The sequence below is a fragment of the Labrus bergylta genome, chromosome 13 (genome assembly GCF_963930695.1).
Source record: "Labrus bergylta chromosome 13, fLabBer1.1, whole genome shotgun sequence".
NCBI lineage: Eukaryota > Metazoa > Chordata > Actinopteri > Labriformes > Labridae > Labrus > Labrus bergylta.
In genome coordinates this window covers 432,878-450,377 of record NC_089207.1, presented here as the reverse complement: position 1 = coordinate 450,377, position 17,500 = coordinate 432,878, and the positions used below count along the sequence as shown (strand labels likewise).

General features: G+C 44.3%; 1 protein-coding gene across 1 annotated transcript in view; it reads right to left on the bottom strand.

Moving 5' to 3' along the window:
* Positions 1-17,500, bottom strand: part of kalrna (kalirin RhoGEF kinase a) — a 140,689-nt gene that overhangs the window by 87,056 nt on the left and 36,133 nt on the right. Inside the window, exons 3-11 of the mRNA XM_065962288.1 lie at positions 16,077-16,191; positions 13,278-13,470; positions 11,638-11,811; positions 11,470-11,553; positions 11,219-11,350; positions 10,312-10,434; positions 3,928-4,050; positions 2,950-3,141; positions 2,114-2,245 (exon numbers count right to left, since the gene is read on the bottom strand). Coding sequence (XP_065818360.1) covers positions 2,114-2,245; positions 2,950-3,141; positions 3,928-4,050; positions 10,312-10,434; positions 11,219-11,350; positions 11,470-11,553; positions 11,638-11,811; positions 13,278-13,470; positions 16,077-16,191 — 1,268 coding nt within the window. The remainder of the gene's footprint in view (positions 1-2,113; positions 2,246-2,949; positions 3,142-3,927; positions 4,051-10,311; positions 10,435-11,218; positions 11,351-11,469; positions 11,554-11,637; positions 11,812-13,277; positions 13,471-16,076; positions 16,192-17,500) is intronic.

The window sequence follows — 17,500 nt, the reverse complement described above, 5'->3', positions numbered from 1 at the left end:
ACATTCATGACAGATTTTAACAGGTTAAAAAAAGAAACTTTGAGGGTTTTTCTATTTCCAGCTCTCCTCTCTTTGTTCTGTCTAAACTCTCTAAACCAGCACTTCAAGTCTTTACTGCTAATTGCTAAATGATACACTTGAACGCACCACGGAAACCGCCGCGTCACACACGAGCCGACTGTTCCTCTCGTTTGTCTCCTGCAGGAGTTCAGCCGAGTCGCTGCTTTTCTTCCAGTCTCACTCTAAAGCATCGTGATGTTTGAATCTGCTTACTGGATGATGGGTTTCTTTCTCGTCTTTAAATGTTCAAGGTGTCTTTAAAGAAGATGGCAGCAGATGAAAACATATATATTTGATGACATGGAAGTTTATTCTACTTGAGCCGCTTTAATTTGAGAGGAAACATTTTCAGAGATGTGATTGGCTCCTGAGCGGGGTTAGCTTTAAAGACAGAGTCAGCAGCTTGTTCCTTCAAAATAAAACAGACTTCTCCTTCAAAATAAAACAGACTTCTCCTTCAAAATAAAACAGACTTCTCCTGAAGTGAAGCTGCTCCATTGTCCCTTCTGGGCCTCCGTACATGTGTGGTGGTGACTGTGTCTGCAGAGACTCTGTCCTCTCACTGGATTTTACTGTTCTGCTTTGTGACGGTTGACTCGGGACGTTTGTGGGCGGAGCTGGTGTGTTTCCTCCAGCCAATGACAGCGCAGCAGGTGAGTTTAGGGAGTGGATACAATTCAGTGATTGGACGAGATTCAAAGCGGTGAATATGACGGACGTGGACGTAGCATCAAAGAAGAGAAAATATAATGAGAGTGAGGAGAAACACCAAGTGGATAAAGATCGTTCTAAAACGAGGGTGAACCTTGTGTTGGACGTGGAGTTGATCTACTTCCTGTTGGACAGGAAGGGGACAAACACCGGCGGTTAGCTTGCAGTGTAGGTACAAGCAGTAAACGTACACACTACGTCCTGCAGGGGGCGGGGCTTCAGGGGGAGATGAGACCAGGAGGAGGGGCCAGTTTGAATGTTTACAAACATTTCTACAGACTCCTCCTTTAACAGAGATGCAGAAAGTGAAACAACCTAACAAGCTGTTTTTCTCTGATAAGGACAAAATATGATCCAAACTGTCGTGATCAGGAGGTCGAAGAGAAATGCACGAGGGATGAAACAAAGCTCCAGAGCTCTGCCTCCACAGAGACGCTTCTCTGCTTTATCTCATAAAGACGTCCGTCCTCATTTTATTATCTTACAGAAGAAAGAACATTTTGTTCGAGCTCATCTTCCACCATAAACATCCAGCAGAGAGAACATCTGCTCACAGTTATTATTTTATGTCATTTCCTTTCTGTGAGCCCGGAGGAGCTCGCTCAGCATTGTGACACACTTTCAATCAGTGTGAGATCAAAAACCAGCACGCCACAGACAGAATCAAAACGCAATGCGGACATCGCTCGCCGAGCCAGACCGCCACCGCCTGAGTCTCTTCTTCATGTGAGGGGACATGTGGACTCACAGTGATGCTCCACTGCAGCAGAGGACAGCACGAGAGTTCCCAGAATGCATTTGGTGACACTTTGAGGGTTTGCAGACGGATGATCTGGACGATGGTGATGCAGCAGCTGAGCGGTCCAAAAGAGAGACTCTGCCCATTAAGTAAGTGATGGTAAGGATGGTTTCACATTAACGACCCGGATCTGAGTTTTGCTCGATCCCAAAGTCGGGTTCATTTGTTCAGCGGGAACACAAACGTACCGTGTCTCTGCAGGAGACTTAAACGCAACTGAAACCGCCCTCAAACAAGGAAGCAGGAAGAGGGTCGCTGTTGGCGTCTCAGAAATAACAAAATAATAAGCAAAAGTTAGCAGGATGGACTCAGCCCGCGAGTGGTTGCCATGGTTACTTCTTCTTCGTTCTGCTTTATGGTGGATTTGAGAAACCAACTGTGTGCATACTGCCCCCTGCTGTATCGGAGTGTATACATACGGACGTGTACTCGAGTACAGAGCGATGTGACTAAAGTGAACGCTGACCAGCGGGGGGGGGGGGGGGGGGGGTCGTGCCTCATGTGAAAACGGCCTCTCTCTGGGGATACTTTCTGTTGGTTTACCTCGGTGTACGCCTGCGTGACCTGCTCGTACAGACTCTGGTGGCGGTGGATGGCGATCTCCAGCTCCTGCATCTCGGTCGGTAACCCCCCCTCGCTGCAGACTTTACACCACGCCTCCACCTCGGAGAGAAACTGAGGAAGCAACACACACACACACACACACACACACACACACACACACACATGAAGAGAGTGAAACAACTGTTGCAGCATCAGAAGAGGTTTTTGAACTGATTGAGTCATTTTGCTTTCCTCTTTGTGTTTGTTTTACTTTGAAAAACCTTTTTAGTAATTATGCATCGCTGTGATTTTGCACCTGGAAAACGACTTAACAAATCAGATGTGATCGAAGACGACAGCCTCTCTTCTCCCCCTCACAGCACTTTATGGTTTATTTTTATCCTCCTCTGAAGTCTTGCCAGTTTTCTCATTTTTTCCTCCTCCTTTCTTGTGTTTCATCTTTTATCCTGACACATTTTTTTGTTTCTGCTTTTCATAACACTCTCCGCTCGCGCCCCCCCCCCCCCATCCCGTCTTTTCATCTGCTGATCTGCTCAAACGTACACTTGTAGCTAATGTCAAGGGCCCAGCAGGAATCAAACATGTCCCCATCTGTTGCCATGTCAACCTTCCAAGAATCAGCAGCGGAGCAGTTTGATCTATTAAATATAATCAGACTCTAAAAATGTCCCGTTTTCATTTGACATTCTGGGCATGTGTCTGCTGCTGAGAGGATTACATCGTTCAGCAACCAAGCAACCCAAATGTCACGCTAAGTGGAACATGTTCTCCTCTAATGGCAGAAAGATAAAGATGGCGTCCGCTCCTCATCTTACCTGTTCAGACTTCTGGTGAAAGACAGACGACATGGCGAGGATGGTGGAGCGCTCGTCGAGGGCGGCAGCAAAACTTTTCCAGTCCTGATCCAGCTGACTCGAGATCTGTTTTATCTGCGTCGAGGCGTAGTGACCCGACTCCGCCAGCCGGCTCGCCACCGACATGATTCTGTTGATGTTTACGTAAGCGTTCTGGGAAGAAAAACAAAACAAACATCAACAAACTTTAAACGGTGCTTCATTCTGCAGAAAATACAATAAAGAAATGTTCATCTCGAGCAGCATCCTCAGGGTGTTGAAAAATGAAGCCGACGCTGAAGTGAAAATCATGCAGTTCCTCAAGTGTCCACTAGAGGCTGGCTGCAGAAGCACAGGTTTGGAGTCCCATCGATGGCGGTCTCCATGCTGGAAATGCTGTCTCAGTGTAACTTTCAGTCAACCTAACGACAGGCTGAGAGCTGGAGCAGAGGCGGGTTTTAAACCTCCTGACAAACCGTTACACCGCGCCCACCTGTCAATCAGGTCAGCTACACGCCTTATTGTGAATAACTCTTATCCTTCATCAAATCAAAACTGATGAGTCATCAAAACATTCACCCCCCGTACAGTGTGTGTCCATCCAGACATGAGCTAATCACACCTATTTGGTTTCTTGAACCAGGCTGTAAACATGTTCATCTCTGCTGTAAAAACAGGCTTTTTAGAATGGGTGTGTATGTGACTTCCTGTGCTTCTGCAGCCAGCCTCTAGTGGACACTCCAGGAACTGCAGGATTTTACACTTCAACATCTTCTTCATTAGGTTGCTGCTTGGTAATAATGTGTGATAATCTTGGAGTGTTTCAGAGTAAAAGTTAAAACATTAGTTTATTTTAAAACACTAAAGTAAATCTCTCTTAAACTACATAGCTCGACTCTGATTGGTGGACTATGTCAGTAATATAAAGGTGTGAGTTTCGTTTGTGTTGACTCTATCTACCATGGAGTTCATGGCGAAGTGGTTGTGTTGCGTCTGCAGCTCCACAGCGTGTTGGTATCCTCTACCGATCTCCGTGTGACTCTGCAGGAACACGTCTTTGTTGTGGATGATCCAGTCGAACATCTGCAACCACAAAACAACATTTACAACGTCACAGGCTGCTTTTCTGCATCTCTGTCGGCTCGGTTATAAGTTACACAGGTGGGGCGATGGTGGCTCAGTGGTTAGTTTGTGCGCCCTATGTATGGAGGCTGTGCATCCTAGGTTCAAATCCCACCTGTGGCTCCTCCCCTGCATGTCATTCCCCTCTCTCTCTCTCTCTCTGTCCTGTCTCTACATTAATCGCACAAACATAAATCTTTAAAAAGAAAAGTCACACTGGGAAAAAAGTTGAATATTTAAAACTAGGAGCGGTATGTTACAATACGATACGATATTGTACAATATATATATTGATATTGTTCTATATGATACGATACAACTCCAAGTGAAGTGATTCCGTAGGCCTTCACTGTGAAACGAGATAATACAAAACAATCAGGCTCCAAGATTAAAACTGCCAAGCGGCAGATGCTGGCCGATTTACCGTTTGGATCGTGTCCAGAAACTCTAACAATAAAAACCTTTAAGTTAAACAAACTTCTGACTGCTAATCTCCACGTGTGCGTCAGCTGCCCTATGGCGCCGTTTAAGGCGGTAACACGGCGCTGAGGGACGCAGTGTGCATGGCCACATTTAGCAAAAACATTATATGATAGAAATGTTTGTACATTTTTGTGAACAGTCATGATGAGTTTCAATCACGCTGCAGCTTCCTCCTCCAGCAGAAGGATCTTTGATTTTCTGTCCTTATGTTTTATAAAATCATCTCTCTAGAAATGTTGTATCAATCATCAGACAAGAGGATGAAGGCAGAAACGCGAGGATACGTCAACGACAGCAGGCAGGAAGTTAAAAAAATCGTATTTATGAGTACGTTCAGATTGGAGTAGTGTTTTTTTTTATGATGATGTGCTTTCTGGTGTTGCTCCTCTGGATCAAAGCTCTTCCAGCTGCGATCAACATTTCTATTTTTTTTTTTTCTATTCTTTATTTAGAGGACGGTTGAGAACAGTTTTACAGACAGTTAGCCATGTGGTTACAGAAGGTATAAAGGGTCCACAGTGAAAGTCTGCAGCAAACATCTAGATCATCTTGAAACCCTTTTCCTCCTTAACATCCTCCATTTCTTCTGTTTTTAACAATATGAACCTTATTACTCTATAACTATATACAGTGTGTAAAGAGGATGTGTAGTTACAGTTCGTTTCTTTAATATGTAGGGCGACAGTTCAACATTTCTATTTTTAACAGAAACCTGTTTGCGCTGTGAAATAAACCGTCAGCACGTAGAAACAAAAAGCATCATGTTTAAAACTGATCTTTGTCAATAAGACGCTCCTCGCCTGTAATCATCTTAGATCAGCTGCTGTGACTGATCTTCTGTGTGAAACAAAGTTAGCGAGCAAACGTAACCATGACAGAGAGAAACTGTGACCACACACACATCAACAGGACGCAGCCGGGGAAATGAAACCAAAGGAATACTCCTTTAAAAAAAACATGATTGTCATTCCCTCTGGTTGGCTTCATCTCTACCCCGACGATCAGCAGCGAGCCAAAGAGGACAACCTTCAAGGTTGTTACTCCATCTGAATCCATCTTCACCGACAGATGGAGGCCAGTTGTTTCCATGGTTACCACATTATCTACACTGTAGTTTCTGTAGCCGTGTGAGTGTTTGTCACAGTGTAAACTCTCCTCACACCCACACAGCAACAAAACACTGATGTGAACAAAAAGAAAATCTTTTTTTTCTCTCCCTCTGTTTGATTCAGCAGTAAATATTTACCGCTCCCGCATGTGGACGTCTGTGTTGAGTAACACACGAAGTGAGGTGACGCCCGTCTGTCTGAGCGTGTGTGAGAGATCAAGCTGGACTACCAACATGATGCAACACCAACGATGCACATGTCATTTTTAAAGGTTGACATTCTCTTTTACAACATCTGCCAAAGGTACCTGAAACTTTCAGTACCTGCATGGGTTGCACACGCTCTGCTTAAAGGTGACATATCCTTATCTATTAGTGATGGCACTGGAGTCTGACAGGTTTGCAAAGGTTACTCAATGCATCTATCGTTTCAACTTAAAGGGACACTTCACCCGTTGAAACATGAGTCTGTATTGACATTGGGTCATATATGTAGAAATGTGAAATACATTTTGAAGTTGGTGCCTTCTTGACCGAGAAAAGGCAGAATGCACAGCACCACAGGCCACTCCCACTAAGGTCCTCTATTTAAGATTAAGATTTACTTTTATTCATCCCCACAAGGGGAAATTTCAGTTTTTACACTCTGTATTCATGCAACACACACATAGGCTGAAGTATATATACACACATGCACACAAACAGGATCCTATGGACATGCACTAAGGGAGAGATGTCAGAGTGACGGAGCGGCCCACAGCGGGCGCTCCTGAGCTGGTGGTGGGGAGGGGGTTTAGTGCCTTGCTCAAGGACACCTCGGCAGTGCTCAGGAGGTGATCTGGCACCTCTCCAGCTACCAGACCAACTTCAATACTTGGTCCGCACCGGGACTTGAACTGGCGACCCTCCAGTTCCCAACACAAGTCCCTACAGACTGAGCTACTGCCGCCCCTACAGACATATTTACTTCAACACATGAGGCCGTTTCCTCAACTGATTCAGAGATTTCTTCCAGAATTGATCTTGTAAATTCCTGTCAGAAAACAGACTCTATGTCTGTGTCCACAGACAAACAGTGAGAGCACCAACACTACCAGTCTGCCCCAGCTCGAGCCGGCCCCGGCTCCTCGTCCTCAGAGGCAGCCTAAACACAAGACCGGCCTGTCGGCAGCAGCCGTCTCGCCGCTATATTTATATTTTTTTGCCATTATCAGCTTTCTCTGATGATTCAAAAATACTACCAGGTTTCTAATGATACAAAGATTAATGTTAATGGGTGAAGTATCCCTTTAACCTTTGACCTCCACTTCAACATGAAGACATCTCCTTCACATGAGGACTCACTCAGTCTGTAGGTTTCTGGTGAAATAGTCGCCCATTACTTTTCTCAGGGCGTCTTAAATGTTCTTCTTGTTATGTAAAAGCTCTTCCCCTCCGCTGAGGCGCTCGGTGTTCAGAAGTAATCAGAAATGTTCGGTGCTGAGCGCTCCAGACCTTGAAGTTCTCACACTTTAAAGACCCGGGTCTCTGAAATGAAATGAGTTCCTCTGAAGACTCCAGGTCGGTGAGAAAAGCTCCTATGCTGGAAATACAGTTACAAGCTACTTAATGCAATATACTGATGTTGCCTTTGTGTGCATGGTCCCACTACTCCTTCAATAACAGTTATAAGAATATCATCAAAGGATTAAAGGGCGCTGATGGCCAAGCGGACGGTTAGGTCAAGTCCCATGTGGCAGTGACATCATCTCTGACTGCAGTGAGCCAACGGCCTGAGGACACTGAACTCCTAAAGGAATAATGTTAAGAAGATGCAAAGACTGTGAATCCTTCTGAAGGTACTCCAGAAGTTGATGTAGAGCAATCCTGAACTTTTATGTCTGCTAACCGAGGGAGAAAGAAAAGGGAAAGCAGCAGTGGCCAAAGTCCTCACCTGTTGAACCTGTGAGAGACACGATGGAGCTCAACCCGTCTGAGTGCTGAATTAATCCGCTCAGAAGTAAAGGAAGAAATAAATGAGGCAACTGATAAATTACAGCTCAACTGAAGCCTGTGGCTCCTTCCCTGCATGTCACCCCCCCCCCCCCCCCCCCCCCCCTCTCTCTCTCTGATTTATGTTGCTTCACAACGTCTTCACTGCTCACATCAAATTTAAAGGTCACATATGCTCCTCCTCTTCAGTGTAAATAAGTCTCAGAGCTCCACAAAACATGTGTGTGAAGTTTCTTGTTCTAAATCCACTCTGATCCTGTATTTGATCATGTCTATAAACCCCTCTATTTCAGCCCTGCTCAGAACAGGCTGTTTCTGTGTCTGTACCTTTAAATATGTAAATGATCTGTGTCTGACCACGCCCCTTCTCTGGAAGGGCTTGGGTGTCTCAGTCTTTCTCGCTCCATGTCCTATTGTTTACGGTGAGAAGGCAGACTCAGAGGGCAGAACAAACACCTAGCTGTGGGAGTGTCACCCACCTGGGGGAGGGGCTACTGCCCTTTGTGATGTCATGAAGGGAAAATCTCCAAACGGCCTGTTTGAGCACACATTTTCTGAAAAGTGGAGCAGGCAGAAGACGGAGAGGATGGACTTTTCTCATCATTGGGGGGTTTGTAGACAAACTAGACACATGTTAGAGTTAGAGGAACATGGAGAAGTGGATTTTAGAGAATATGTGACCTTTAATTCTGTTGATATCTGGAGTTAAGCACGATGGTTTTCTGGGGATAATAAATGAAGCGTTTTATCAGTGAACATGATCTCTCCATTTATAGCTCTGTGGAATGAAAACGTACTTCTGTGCGTCGCTGTAAACAGGCTGGTATGATAATGATGAATGGAATCCAAACATTCAGTCACGAGCGTGAATAATCACTTCACTGGTGGAGGGGAAGCTACGCTGGCTGATTTTCCACTGGGTCAGATGTGAACTGTGTTCTCCTGTTTAGATAAACAGGCATGTTCATTCAGACCGCCAACGAGTTTCCAGAAGCTTTTCAAATGACTCAGAGTCGGCCGTAGAGTATAAAACAGTGTGCAGGAAGGTGGACTGTACAGGAGTTGATTTCCTGACAGGAGGTAAAGATAAACTGTCCAAGGTGAGAAGAGGAAACTGGACGTGTCTCCACCCTTCAAAGTCAAAATAACAATTATATTAGATTAAATCAAAGCTGAGGATGTTTTTCTTTCTCTGCAAATATTATGATCACAACCTTCTCAAGACCCTGGACCTATTATTAGAGAAGGAGTACATTTCAACACATTTTGTCTTTGTGCATCGCGTCCCTGAGGTGCCAAATTTAGACCCAAGGTCGTCTAAAAAAAACACCCTTTAAAAACCTGAAGTATTGTTTCAAAACAACTGAGGGGTTTGAGAAAACTGTACAGGATATTAACGTCTACTAAAATCTTGATTTCTCAGCCTCTGTAAAACATTTCAAAGTTTAAACCCTCGTCTTTTAAAGAGCTCATATTCTGCCCTTTTTGGGGTTCATATATTTAATCTATGTTCCTACTTTTGTACGTTCACAATCGCTAAAGTTTGAAAAAAGTGTCTGTTTTCATGAACTGCTCCTCCTTGCTCCCTCAACGCTCTGAGTCCGTCAGCTACACTCTGTTGACCCTACACTGTTAGACCCCACGTGGGCCAAGACTGCTCTGATTGGTCTGCCGATCCGCTCTGTCGTTATTGGTCAGTTGCTCAGCACGCTTCTCGGAAATTTCAACATGAGCTGCAGGGCTTACCACAACGAGCCAATGGGCTTAGATCAGTGATCTCACACTGACAATGACGCCGCACTGACACATTTTTATCGAGGGGGGCTAGAGCCGAGCGTTACATGCAGCTAATGCTACAGCTAACAGGAGGACGAAGCTGCGTTTCCGTGGACTTTGAATTGTTGCACATAGATGTGACTAAACATGCACAGGACACTTAGAAAACACACTTAAAAGCATATAAAACCAGAAAAAGAAGAATATGGGACCTTTAACTTTAAATCATTGCCTTGGTCTTAAAGGTATATACACCCAATTGTTACATCATTGTAAAGGTATATACAGGTTAACGTTGCATCTGGTCTTAAAGGTATATACATGTAATTGTTGCATCCGATCTTAAAGGTATATACACGTAAATGTTGCATCCAATCTTAAAGGTATATACACGTAATTGTTACATCCGATCTTAAAGGTATATACATGTAATTGTTACATCTGGTCTTAAAGGTATATACACGCAAACACCGCATCTGGTCTTAAAGGTATATACACGTAAACGTTGCATCCAATCTTAAAGGTATATACATGTAATTGTTACATCCGATCTTAAAGGTATATACATGCAAACACTGCATCTGGTCTTAAAGGTATATACACGCAAATGTTAAATCTGGTCTTAAAGGTATATACACTCACATTGCAAACAGTCAAAACGGGTTAGATAGATTATTCTTTAACAATTTTAAAAAGTTAAATCAATAATCTGTCAGTTTGGTCACTAACGTTTAGTCTTTCTTCTTGTATTAATAAGAATGCATTCCTTCAAACAAGTTGGAATGCATTCTTATTAATACAAGTTCCTTCAAACCTCAGGCAGCTGTCACAGTTAGAGGCATCAAGTTTCAGGTCTAACTCACCTTTTCTGCATCCTGCTCAAAGAGGCGGAGCTGGAAACACTGATCCAGCTTCAGCTTGGTGATGTGCCACATCTGGTGGAGATTCTGCCGTGTGGAATGGAGCTTATCCAGCAGACTGGCCACCTGGTTATAAACAGGAAGGAAGACGTTTGAGATGGTGTTTCTAAAGATGTGTAAATAATTAGGAAACTGCATTTAACTGGTTAAATCTGATAGATCCATCTCCTGTGTTTTGTATTTCTTTGTTTACATTTAATTTAATTGGACGATGTAAGTATATGTAAGTCTCTTTAAAGCGTCATGTTAAATATTTAAATGTATTATCCTGTTTGCAGTGGAGCGTGTATGTGCTTGATGCAATGAAACGCAGTGTTCTCTCACAGCCTTCCCTGTGGAGTCTTCCAGCTAACGAGCTAACCTGCAGCGAGTACTTCTCATTAGCTCTAATGAGGGACGCTAAAGGGCAGCGGGCCTCGGCTAGGTGAGAAGAAATGACATAGTGTGCTTAATCATGTGTAACAGTGCTTCAGGTGTTCACAGTTGTAATGATGAACCATGCAGACGTGTTTCTGAAGAGCATCGCTGCCTGAAATGTTGAAGATTCGTCTTAATAAATGGTCAAAATAACGGTTCTGCCCTTCATCATGTTGGATGTTTATATCGTGTTTGGCACAGACTGTCAGGTTTCCTCATGAGAGTAAATCTGATTCTTTACTTTTATGATTGCATGACTTAAAGGCAGGGTTGGTCATTTTCAAAAACTAGCATGATTTTGAAAGTAGCATTCCCTCAGTGCTCCGTCTGCACCCCCTCTCCTCTGTGCTCCCTCTTAAGCCACGCCCCCTCACTTATCATGAGAACAGTGGACCAATCAGAGAGCCAACAAAGGGTCAACTGGATGACTTACTTTGGGCACTAAGCTCTGGAAGTCGGCAGAGCCTGAGATGCAGTTCCTCCCTGAAAAGCCGTCACTAGATCGGATACACTGCAGCAGTCTCTGGCCTTCCCGGTCCAACTCCTCCACCGGAGCCTTCAGCACCTGCAAGATGAAGAAGAAGAATAAAGAGGAGAACATTTTAACTTAACTCTTGGCTTGATCAGATTCAAAGTTGTTTCTATACTTTTGAGTGGACTGCCTGTTTTTCTCCGCTCTCTTACCTTCTTCTTGAGTTGAGTGTGCTCCTCGATCAATCGACGGGATCCCTCCACATCTGCAGGAAAATCCTTCTTGGACTGAAGCTCCTGGAACACACAGCACATGTCTCTGAAATCATGAAATTCATGCACCTTTATATCTTTCCATTGATTGACCATCCGTCCATTTACCTGCAGGTCTTCCAGTCTGGACAGCAGGTGAACAGCGTTGGATATGAACTCCTCCAGAGAGACTCTGAGGTCCATCCACTCCTCATGGTTGTAGTCCAGAGAGCCTTCGAAGTCGTCCGTCAGCTGTGAGGGATCCACCAGTTTGGCCAGACCTTCGACTGACACCATGCTGGTCTAGAATGTGCAAAAAAAGTTCAACAAAAATATCAAATGTCTACTTTAAGCAGACAGATGGTTCTTCCAGATTTGTGAAATATGTTTCAATGACATCATGAAGGTCTGATGTACAGTAGTAAGAATAAATACCATCTGTGTAACAACATGATCAGAAACATGATAACACTTTCATGACATTTAGGGCTCTATGAAATCCATTTTAAGTTTTTCCAGATTCCGTTTTCCCCGTTTTAATTCTTATGAATTCTGTGTTTTACGATGTTTTCCATTGGATCAAATCACAGATTCAAGTCACTGGACATTTCATCAGATCAGAAAAATATATATCTGCTGGCCTTTATCACCTTTAGTAATGCCAAGGCCGCCCTGCTACCGTCTGGGCCGTCCTGCATACGAGTGGAGCTTGCATTTAGCGTGCTCTGTATCTTCAGTGTTTGGACATAACGCAGCGCTGTATGTGTGGAGAAGTTCACAGACTCACTGTCGTTAAGTTACTGATTGTAGATAAACGCAGACACAGAGAAAAGTCAAAAACCACCCTTTGACCGGATCCTGTGCGTTCCCAACCATAAAGACTCGGTCCTTACTGATCATGGACTGTGATCATGGAAGAGTAAACATGTGAGGGATGTCTGGTGTTCCTGTGTGTGAGTTTATTCTATTAAATTAAGAAAATAGTGGATTGCAGAACAGTTTGGGCTCAGAAATGAATTAATTAAAGAGGCTCTTTATCCCTTATGTTTGGCAGCCTGGCACTTTAGCAAATGAGCAAAGAGAGAACTCTTGACTCAACAAGGTCAACACTTCAAATGTGACTGCAGTGTGTTGTTGAAAGTTAAGAGCAGAGATCCAACTACTGTGTAAATCTATCTCTAACCATTCAGAGACGGTTTGATAGATAGATTTACCTTCTCAAAACATTACTTGTCTTTATAATGACAGGATCCCAGAATGTAACTGGGTCTCTGACTGAAGTTTAAGCTAACAAGGACAGGCCATCTAAAAACTAGCTGAGTTAACCTGTTAGCTAAGAAGAACAAGCTGCTTCAGCTTGTTAGCTTACCATGACTAACCTAAATTGAGAAGTTTTATCATGTTAGCTAACAAGAACAAGCAGCTTTTGCTTGTTAGTTAACCATGACTAACCTTGACTGAGCAGTTTTTTCATATAAGCTTATTCGAACAAGCGGCTTCAATGTTAGCTAACAAGAACAAGCAGCTTCAAATCCTTAGTGGACTAAAAGCTTAAACCAGTCTTTATCTTTTACCTGTAAACCAGCATGGACAGAACAGTTTAATGTTTATCTCAATAAATGTAGATTCATCTGTAGGCTGGCTACACAAGTCATTCTCAAGCCTCTTCTGCCCCCTTTGGCTGATGAAAGTATTTTCAAGCCCCCCCAGCGTACGTGACCATTTCCTGTGAGGAAAAACTCAAACTCAGACAAAACAAGGACGCTCGCCTCAAAGGAGAACTTTGCACTGCCGAAGTTGGTTTTCTGTTTCTGCCAGAAGTTGTCAGGTTTGATGATGAGCGCCACGCAGATCTCAGCCGGGAAAAACTCCTGCAGCGTCTTCAGGAGCGGCTTGATGAGTTCCCACTTGGATCCACGCATGTCGATGATGACAGTGAAACCACGTTTACAGACATCCTCGCTGAGAAGAAGAGAGAGAGGAGATGAAAGAAGGTGATGTTTGGGTACACAGTAAAAAGAGAACGGATTGAAAACCCTGAAATGCGAGGTTAATTAAAGTTGCTGTTCGTTGTCAGACTGTTACATCAGCTAAGTATGAGAAGAATCCTGCAGTGAACTCATTTGGTTCACATCTGGAACACATTCAACGTTTGTGCGTCCTCACACGGCAAGAACAGCTTTCAAATCCATATTTTCATGTCTGGTTCCCCATCAAGACACAAATGCAATAATGTCTGTTTTCACTAGGGCTTGTTTTTAATCTACATTGTGTTTAAAGACAGAGTCAGCAGCTTTCTCCTTCAAAATAAAATACAGACTTCTCCTTCAAAATAAAATACAGACTTCTCCTTCAAAATAAAACAGACTTCTCCTAAAGTGAAGCTGCTCCATTGTCCCTTCTGGGCCTCCGTACATGTGTGGTGGTGACTGTGTCTGCAGAGACTCTGTCCTCTCACTGGATTTTACTGTTCTGCTTTGTGACGGTTGACTCGGGACGTTTGTGGGCAGAGCTGGTGTGTTTCCTCCAACCAATGACAGCGCAGCAGGTGAGTTTAGAAAAGGATGCAAATCAGTGATTGGACGCTACCACAGGCAGGTGACAAACACAAGCAGTTAGCTTGTGCTAGCGTGCAATAGCTGGCAGTGTAGGTACAAGCAGTAAACATACACACTACATCCTGCAGGGGGCGGAGCTTCAGGGGGAGATGAGCCCAGGAGGAGGAGCCCAGTTTGAATGTTTACAAACATTTCTACAGACTCCTCCTTTAAGCCCTGTATCTGTAAATATTCAAACAAGTAATAGATGATAGGTAAGAGAGTCTTATTAAGTAAAGTGTAAGATTAGAAAAGTTGAAAGAAAAGATCATCTTTAATATTTGTGAGCAGGTTTCTCCTTTTCTTGTGTGAAAAGAAGCTGCTCTGAAACCCGAGCGGAGCCAGCTGTTCATGCTCGAGTCTAATGAGCCTTAAAATCAGCCGCCGTCGCTGATTGGAAAGTAAAAATATACCGCAATTACCTCCACTCATCACACACCCTAAATTAATATAAATTCAACAGAAGCACATCCATTATAATCCGCCTCGGGGAATCACAAACTCCACTCGTCACCGTGCAAACAGACGCCTGATTAGCAGGAGGAATCAGAGCGCGGCTGATGGGGATCAAACGATCACAGAGACTTTTAGTTCAATCACTCTGAGTCTGCCAGGTGAATGTGTTAACATGCACCACGGTGTGTGTGTGTGTGTGTGTGTGTGTGTGTGTGTGTGTGTGTGCAGCTGCAGTCAAGGACACTGATCATGCAGTCATCTCATGTAGCTTCTTATTCAGGAGATTTATGGAGTTTTGTTTTGATCGTCTCCTCATGCTAAAGCTTATCAGGGCAGAGCTTTTAGCAGATGACTATAAATTCTGGATGTCAGCGTGTCCTTGACTGCTCGCACTGTGCAGCCAAATTTAAACCACTAAGTGTTCTCATTTGTTTAAAGTCTCTGTAAGTTTTTCTTTTTTTTAAAGCTAGACATGAAATGAAACCAGTGCCAGAAAAGAAAAGGAGTTTGGAGATCCATCTTGGAGATGTTGATGTGCTTTAAACAACGTCCTGATGTCACATTAAGGCTGTTTTCACTTCTGCACTCCTCAAAACATCTCCATCATTTCAGGAGGACTGCTCCTGAAATCCTCCTGATCTGTTCACACATGCATCTCAGGGTGGGAGACCATCCCTGTCAGACAGGAGGGGGGGCGTGGGGGCTCCTGAGGCGAGACATGACGTAAATAGAATGACCTGAATTCCTATGACTATTATTATTAAGATGTGATTCTTTCATTTGGATATTAAACTATAAATGTTGCAGGTCATTCTGCAGGCAGGCGTGTGCGGTTACAGTCCATGCTATACATCAGCAATCTTACCAAACCCCCCCCCCCCCCCCGATCAGGCTGCTCATATAAGTCTCTGTGCTGATCAACCCAAATCTACACTTTGTAACTTGTTTTTGAAAAGCGCTCTATAAGTAAAGATTATATTATATATTATTATATCCTGCTTAAAGCTTGATCAAAGGGACACTGGACTGGTTGAAGATCTTGAAGACGTTTCACCTCTCCTCGTCTTCTAGATCTTCAACCAGCTCCAGTGTCCTCTGCATCAAGCCTCGAGTAAACCCTGACCTGGATCAGAACCCACACAGATATCCGTATCCTGCGCTGAGAGCCGGCAGGAATAAATCGTCTGGAGCTGAAGTGTGACAGACTTCTGCTGTCTGCGACAAACACTGCAGCTTTCACGCTGATGCAAATCAAAACGCCGCTCCCGGTCTGCCGCTGGGACGGAGAAGAAAGGAGCGTTTGATTCTGCAGCAGTGACAGCGCTGAAACACTCTGCAGGCACTTCAGCCTCCACTCCTCCTGCTCAGTGTCTGTTTACTCCGAGTCTATGCACTGCATGGTTTAGTCCTGCAGAATGTCTCTTAAAGAGACGGTTCATTAAAGATGAAAGAGTTCATCCTGACATCACCCTGTAAACATGATTACTGAAATGATGTGTGTGTGTGTGTGTGTACCTGGGGACAGTGGACAGGTAGGTCACCAGCCTCCTCAGGTCCTCCTGTTTTATTCGGTCGTGGTTACTCCTGGCAGGAAATGTCAGGATTGGTCCTCCTCTTTTATCTCGCCCACCTGTGCATGCACACGTAACAAAAAGCTTGATGTTAGTTGATGTTGAAGTTTGAAACTTATATTATAACGGTGTGAGGACAACCAGGACAGGAGGAGACAGAGGAGAAGGTGTGTGGTCATCCACGACCAAACTATCAAACAGGTCTCCTCTTAGAAACATCTCTGTGTTTTTATTGACAAAGCACGGAGCTGGAACAAACATGGAGACGTTCTGTGCAGCAGATAACAACCACGTCGTCTGAGAGTTCATGCTGCTGATCGGAGCTCCTGCAGAAAACTCCTGAAAAACTCTGCATGGAGCGTCATGTGTGAACAGGCTGAATGTTTCTCTCTTTATCCAATAAAACTATAACATGGGGGCGCTGGTGGCTCAGTGGTTAGTGCGTGTACCCCATGTATGGAGGCTGTAGACCTCAAAGCGGGTAGCCCAGGTTCGAACCCAGCCTGTGGCTCCTTTCCTTTTCCTTTCCCCCTCTCTCTCTCTCCCTGACTTTTGACTCTGTCCTATCTCCACAATTAAAGGCACAAAAAGTCCAAAAATAAATCTTAAAAAAAAAAAAAAAACCAGAACATGATCTGATGGTCAACAGTCTTTGTCACTTCGTCGAGAACACAGATTCTCAACATAAACAGGTCAGTGTATACCCAGCTTTACGCCTGAGTATCTGAAACATAACGCCGTCTCTGCTCCAGCAGGAGGGGAGAAACGCTCCGACAGTCGTCACGGTTACAACCCCTCCCCCCCCCCCCCCCCCCCTCCCCACGGCCTCTTTGTGATGAATTATGTGAGTCGAGATGTTTTGGTTAGATTAATGTGAGAAACACAAACCGCATAGTTTATGAAAGTGCTGCTCAGATGTGTGTGTGTGTGTGTGTGTGTGTGTGTGTGTGTGTGTGTGTGTGTGTGTGTTTGTTATATGTTAGGGAGTACGCTGCTGTAATCTAAGGAGGGATCTTGATGACAGATTGTTTTTGGCACTCTGTCCTTCTACGTGCTCTCTCCCTCTCTCTCCCTCTCTCTCTCTCTCTCCCTCTCAGAAAATGTGTGCTCAAACAGGCCGTTTGGAGATTTTCCCTTCATGACATCATAAAGGGCAGTAGCCCCTCCCCCAGGTGGGTGACACTCCCACAGCTAGGTGTTTGTTCTGCCCTCTGGGTCTGCCTTCTCACCGTAAACAATAGGACATGGAGCGAGAAAGACTGAGACACCCAAGCCCTTCCAGAGAGGAGGCGTGGTCAGACACAGCTCATTTACATATTTAAAGGTACAGACACAGAAACAGCCTGTTCTGAGCAGGGCTGAAATAGA